At 40.6% G+C, this 7,166-nt stretch overlaps 1 protein-coding gene across 1 annotated transcript in view; it reads right to left on the bottom strand.

Moving 5' to 3' along the window:
- Positions 1 to 6,048: 6,048 nt before the first annotated feature.
- LOC149456822 (cytochrome P450 4B1-like) overlaps positions 6,049 to 7,166 on the bottom strand; it is a 64,769-nt gene continuing 63,651 nt past the window's right edge. Inside the window, exon 12 of the mRNA XM_089684426.1 lies at positions 6,049 to 6,435. Coding sequence (XP_089540552.1) covers positions 6,246 to 6,435 — 190 coding nt within the window. The 3' untranslated portion in view covers positions 6,049 to 6,245. The remainder of the gene's footprint in view (positions 6,436 to 7,166) is intronic.

Below are 7,166 nucleotides of genomic sequence, written 5' to 3'. Positions count from 1 at the left end.
AGGCAGAGAGGTGGAGCTGAGCACGGTGTAATATTGTACAGCAGCTGGGGAGACCTCACCTGGAAATAGTAATACATTTTATGGTCCATTACTGGGACTGCGCAATCTGGCACCAACATCCCTGCTATATCGATCAACTAAACACACACCATAGCAACTGTAATAAATTCATAACATGTACTGTCACTAGTGTCTACAAATTATCCGCAGGTGAATAGCTGATGATTTTCTCAACTTATGGGCCATGAGACTACAGTATACATTAGAGAAATCGTTGTTTTTCCCAGTGGGATCATTAGTTGTTAGTTTGGGCTTGATGCAAAAGAGAAGTCATTCTGCTCTAAACATGTCTGCTCAGCTGTTAGATAACCCATTCACATTGTGGATCTTTTTTTTTCCTTCATCACCAGTTCACACTATGCCCTAAGCTGAATCACACTGGAACACGCTGTGCGCTCCTGCCTATTCATTTGAATGGACTGAAATTGCACTGTACCACACAAGTAGTAGCTCATTCACTACTTTTTGAAACGTACAGCAACTGCATTGCATGGTACTTTCTACTATGCAATTTGGCGCAGGCTAGTGCGGGCAAATGCAATGCATTTGCGACCTGTGTTTGGGGTGTCCTTAAAGCGAAGTTCCACTCAAAGGTGGAAGCTCTGCTTATTTTCTTCCTCCCCCCCCCCTCCACTGTCATATTTGGCACCTTTTAGGGGGGAATGGGTACCTGGTTTTGACAGGTACCCTCTCCTGCTTTTGGCTCAGTTCGCATAGGCGAAGTAAGCCGGAAGTTCAGCCCCTTCCTCCCTGCCACAGTCTTCTGGGAACTTTCACAGGTCCCAGGACACTGCCGGACCAATTAGGAAGTGCAGCATGACTCGTGCATGCGCAGTGGGCACCAGGCTGTGAAGCTGCAAGGAAGAAAAGAAGGGGAGAAGGGATGGTGCAGGTGAGTACATCGCTGGACCTCAGGACAGATAAGTGTGTGTTTATTAACCTCCTCGGCGGTATGATTATTTCCGATTTTTTGTGCTGAAAGCGGTACCATTTTTTTGCATGGAAATATGTAGTTTTTTATTGTAGGCTGTAATTTTTAGGAATAACTCACTCCTGTGCTGCCTGTTTCTGCCTGCAATGGTCAGACATGCCCCGCTGCACAGCTCTTCAATGGGAGAATCTTTCTCTGCCTCTTGCTCTTGCTGACATGGCACTTATGTAGCTGAGAACAGAGGTGATAATGATCATTTATAAAAAAAAAAAAAAGGAAGAAAAAAAAGTATTTACAATGTATATGTACAGGTATATATATATATATATATAAAATATATATCCTTTCATTTCTATTTTAAACCAAATGGGTTGTTTTACAAGGTGATGGTTCACATACACATTGATAAACATACTTTGTTTTTGTCTGCGGTACTCCATTTCTCCCCAGCTTTCACTGATGTCAGAGCCATCTTGGATTCCTTCTTCCTTAATTTTCACTGCTTCCACTTGTATCATGAGTTAAAACAGCTCCCTCTAGTGGCTGGGATACAACTATTACCAACATGTTACTGGCCGTCCAGCAGCTTATTTTTTTTATCAGGCAATTAACCGTTTTGCTACCAGAGCAGTGTTTTTTTTGCACATGTTTTTAAAAAAAGCATTTTAGGCCTGAAGAGTGCATAAACCCCCAAAACGTTATATGTTTTCTGAAAGCAGACACCCTAGAGAATGAAATAGTGATAGTTGCAATTTTTATGTCACACAATATAACCACAAATTAAGTTTTTTTTTCAGTTAAAAATAAACCAGTTATTTTAAAGCACACTAAATTCCCTAATGTTGTTTTGGTAAAATATAAAAGATGACTATACAGAGTAGATACCCAACAAGTCAAACCTTAAATTTTTGTGCGCCCGTGAAATGGCGACAAACTTCAGTACCCTATATTTTGCATAGGCAACATTTTAAAAGCCCCCTATGGGTCATCAGTTTGGTGTTACAGAGGAGATCTGGTGCTAGAAGTATTGCTCTCACTCCAGCGTGTGCAGAGGTAACGTAACTTATGTATCGCAAGGTATAGGCACCCCCAACCTGTGCATTAGTGTATATGTGGTGGAGGGGGCCATCAAACATTTTTGGGGGGGATTTTATGTGCTTGAGTGTAACTTACATTTTTTTTTTACTTTATTTTTTTTTCATCACATAGTGAGCACTGTTTGGGCCATAATCTGATAGTGGAAAGAACATCATTTAACTACAAACCGACCATGACCAGGTGCTCCTCGCAACATTTCTGACAGAGGAGTGAAAAGAGTTATCAGAAGAGTTGTCCAAGAGCCAAGGACCACTTTTGGAGAGCTTCAGAAAGACCTGGTATTAGCAGGTACAATTGTTTGAAAGATAACAATAAATAATGCACTCAACTGCCATGGCCTGTATGCATGCTCACCATGCAAGACTCCATTGCTGAAGAAAAAACATGTTGAAGCTCGTTTATAGTTTGCGGCACAACATTTAGACAAGCCTGTGGGATACTGGGAGAATATAGTCTGGTCAGATGAATCCAAAATTGAGCTCTTTGGATACCATAATACACACCATGTTTGGAGGTCAAATGGCACTGCACATCACCCCAAAAACACCATACCAACAGTGAAGCATGGAGGTGGGAACATCATGGTGTGGGGCTTTTTCAGCATACGGTACTGGCAGACTTCATGTCATTGAAGGAAGGATGAATGGAAAAATGTATCAAGACATTCTTTATAAAAATTTGCTGCCACCTACCAGGAAGATGAAGATAAAATGAGGGTGGACATTTCACCAAGACAATGATCCCAAACACAAAGACAAGGAAACTCTCAACTGGTTTCAAAGAAAGAAAATAAAGCTGCTAGAATGGCCCAGCCAATCGCCTGACTTGAATCCAATAGAAAATCTATGGAAAGAACTAAAGATCAGAGTTCGTGGAAGAGGCCCACAGAACCTTTAAGATTTGAAGACTGTTTGTATGGAAGAATGGGCCAAAAGCACACCTGAGCAATACATGCAACTAGTTTCTCCATACAGGAGGCATCTTGAAGCTGTCATTACCAACAAAAGATTTTGTATGAAGAGGTAAATAAATTTCAGTCAGCATGTTCAATACTTCTTCCCTGTGTCATTCTATTTTATTACATTTCTGAACTTATTTGTTTTGGTTTCTTTGTATGTATAGATTGCATGGGTTGTTACCGACATGTGCTGAAAATTTCAAAATGTCAATAGCACCTTTAGAAATATATTTACCTAGAAAAATGGTGACGTGTTCAATACTTATTTTACCCGCTGTATATGCATTTCAGACACATTATTGAATCTTTTTTTTGCCCTTGCACAAGCTGCTAAGGAGATGGAGAGACAAAGCAGTAGAATGCTGGATGTTGAAGCCTTCATCCATCTAGTCAGAGAGAGGCCATTGCTGTATGGTCCTTCCCACTACCAACAGGAAGATCGCAGAAAGCATCTATGGCATGCAAGGAAATGGTCTGTGAAGTGTTAGATGATTGGGATGTTTTACCCTCTTCACAACTACACATGCAACAACACCTAGGAAGCAGGGAGTTCGAAGGAAGACGATGTGTAATGATGTCACAGGAGATATTGGTTGTTTTTGGACAAAACAAAAAAAATTAATTCCATTCAAAATCCATGAAAACAACATAAAAAAAATCAGGATAAACACATCAAAACGCAAAAAAAGTTGCACAAAAAAAATGCAGACAGACAAGTGTAAACCTTGGCTTAAGGAAAATCTTATGCCATTATTGGGAGATTGCTCCTAAATGGATTGGAGTATCTTCTCAGCATGTTTTGTAGAATGCAGCTACCTCCCACCTATACATACTCCTGTTAGCCTATCACTATGATGGGATGCCTCATTCACCAATAGAAATGTGCAGGAGGCAGGAAGGGATGGGCAGATTTTGTCACTAACCTGGAGGCGGCATTCAGAACTGCTGGCTTAGCAGGGTTTGTAACCTGATGTAGTGTATATAATCGAAACCAATTTCCTCTTATACCTGTAGATTTTTTTTTAATAACAATGTACCAGAATGTTTTGGAGCAGTGTCAGTTTTGTTTCCTATAACTTTTAACTTTTGTAGTTTATCCTAAATTGTTCTACTCCTTTAGAGGAGTTTCATTTGGAAGCAGAATTGCATCATACAGTAAATTTTACTCAATATAACTCAAAGTTTCAGACGTTATCTTCAAAATGTCATTGCCAAACAAGCTGCTGATCAGGCCTGTGCTTTCAATTCACACTGGAATAAATACCATTGTAGGTCCAGTTCACTTAAGGTTTGTTCACTTTGTTGCCAGCCAAGCCCTGATGAAGGGGGCACTTAGACCCCCGAAACGTGTTGGCTACTTTTTGAATTGTAACCCTGACCTTTAATGGAATAAAGTTGTATCTGGACCTCTTAGCAGTAGTACGGCATTTAATTTTCAACTCTTCTTACATTACACCACAAGCCAAGGAGACTGTGGAGATCCTCTGGGGTGTAGTAGCTGCCTGCCTAGGAACCAGAATATTTACACCAACATTAATACCCATAAGATAACAATACCAGTAGAAACCCAACAGGTCCAGTGCTATCTTTGCACTTTCCTCATTTCACAAAGTAAGTCAGTTTCGTGGAACAGTAAAATTTTGTAAAGTAATCATTTGTGAAGCTTTTTTCCCTTTTTTTTTCTCTGGATCAATAGGAATTTGCCAGAGATAGAAGGAAACATGGCTAGTAGTACAGCTAAAGGTTTGTGAGCTTACACTTAGGGCACCATTAGCTGTACCCAAAGCTCCCAACTTTAGAACTTAAGAAAGAGGGAAGTCTAAGGGAGACACTTCCTTTAACCACTTCCGTATATGTATATAAACGGCCAGACGGAAGCACTGCAGGAGCGAGTGGCCGTTTATAAATGTCCTCCCCGCTCCCCACCTGTGCACGCTCCTGATCGCTCTGTGAGGTCCCGATCATGTGATCACTGATTGTTCAATCAGTGATCACATGAATAGTAGTAAGCAAGATGTCACTTCCTGACATCATTGCTTACTACTAGTGAAATCTGTGAATGATCACATTATTGATCACATATTCACAACAGCCTTGTACCATGTGACAGGCTGTGACCAATCACAGCTCACACAGTATTTCTCAATGGCTGCAAGAATGCAGCCAGAGAGTAGGTGAAATTATTGCTTTTACAGCCTTTATGGGTGAAAAGCAATCAGTGTAAAAAATAAATAAATCTTCAACACCCCCCACAAGTAGTACAGTGTCACTATGGTGACACTGTACTGCTAGGGTGACAGTGTGTTAAAAAAACATAAATAATAATATAAAAAAATAAAATAAAAACATCAATTTTTTTTATAAATTATAATTTTTGGTTATAAACTATTTTGGGTTGTTTTTCATTTTACTAAAAAGATAGATGAAAACATTTTGGCCAAGATTTATGAAGAAAGATTATTTATTTGCAAACTTTTATAAGAAAAACACTTTTTTTCTAAATGTTTGGACTTTTTCATTTATATAGCAAAAAAATAAAAATCCCAGTGGTGAATAAATACCCCCAAAATAAAGTTTTATCTGTCTCAAAAATGCTACAAAATTCATATGGGTGCAGTGTTGCATGACCGCGCAATTGTCACTCAAAATGTGATAGCGCTGAAAGCTGAAAATTGGCCTGGACAGGAAGGGGGTGAAAGTGTCTGGACTTGAAGTGGTTAAAGAATGTTATCAGAACCATGTAATAATAATAATAATATCTATCTATTCTGCCATTCTCAATTAGCTTGCTGTCCCCTTGCTATCATGCTGCTCCTAGGGATTCAGTATCACTCAGCTAAGTAGCCATTAAAGTTAGAATTCTTGAGTGCTGAAGCTAAAGGATCATTAGGATGAGCAGATTACTTATATTTTCAGAAAAGGGTTAAAAAGGCAAAATGTGAAAGAAAAACTGAAGAAAATAAATGTCAAATAAAAAATAGGGGACATTTCTTTATCCATATTCCATTAGAGATAAACTTTATTCATCTGCATAAGTAATGTATAAATATGTTATTACAGTACTAACGCTTCTTTTATTAAAAGTTCAGTTCAGCACATGATTTGTGTGCCGTATTGATTATACTTGTTCTGTTATTTGAGTAGTTGTCCTGGGATTGTTCAGAAAAGTTTGTGCTTTTGTATTGCAGGTCTTTGACGTTACCAGTCTTTCTCTTTCATAGGGTCTATTTTCTTCAGATTCAAGTGGATTCCATTTAAGGATTTCAAAACGAATTGCTGAGTCTTTATGGGTTTGTTTCTGGGATCCGGGTACAATTCAAACCTCTGTAAAGTGAGCGCCACAGCAACCTTCACCTCATTCATCGCAAAATTCTGTCCAATACAGTTTCTAGGAAGTGGGATAAATGGTTTCAAGTTCAATTTTTTTCAACATAGGTTTTATAATTTTTAATACTTCTACTATACATACTTTTAGGAAATCTATGGTCACAATATACACTTTTATTTTATAACATCAGCATTGTAATAGTAACACAAAAAAGGGCCTTATGGTCTTCTTGTATGTAACTTCTCAAAGTCCTGCCTAAGAGCTGTCACCACAAGAGGGGGGGGAGGAGCCCGAACATGGCGGCCGAGGAGAGCGTGAGGCACTAGCACTCTGCTAGGCTCCGCTTTCCATCCTTCCCAGGGACCCTCGGAAATAAAAAAATGAAGGGGCAGACTCACCGGAGTTAGGTGGGCCGAGCAGGAGAGGCCGGAGAGCAGGGGAGCTGAGTGGCCCGTGAAGAGAGGCAGGAGCCGGGTCAGCCGGGAGACGAGGAGACGCGGCGGGATCATGTGACAAGCCGCGGAGGATCTCTGGGAGGAGGTGAGACCGGCCGGCATCCCGAGCAGAGAGGGAAGTGCCGGCTCACTCCTGGCCTCGTTCCCCGGCGTGCAGACTGGCCCTGGACCCTGGAAAACTGTGAGAAGCAGCCTGTAGCCTTGTGATGACCTCCAGGTGACCGAGAGACCAAAGGAGACCCGGAGGAATCCCCCTGGGACTGAGAAAGGCCCTCTACCCGACGACCAGAGCCTCTTACAAGTAAAGAGACGGGTGAGTGTGAGCGGCTGGGGCTT

Source organism: Staurois parvus, unplaced genomic scaffold (genome assembly GCF_062004578.1).
Source record: "Staurois parvus isolate SC_StPar_1 unplaced genomic scaffold, SC_StPar_1.0 ptg000347l, whole genome shotgun sequence".
NCBI classification, from domain to species: Eukaryota; Metazoa; Chordata; class Amphibia; order Anura; family Ranidae; genus Staurois; species Staurois parvus.
Note: the sequence above shows the minus strand (reverse complement) of the source record. Positions and strands in the feature narration are given on the sequence as shown.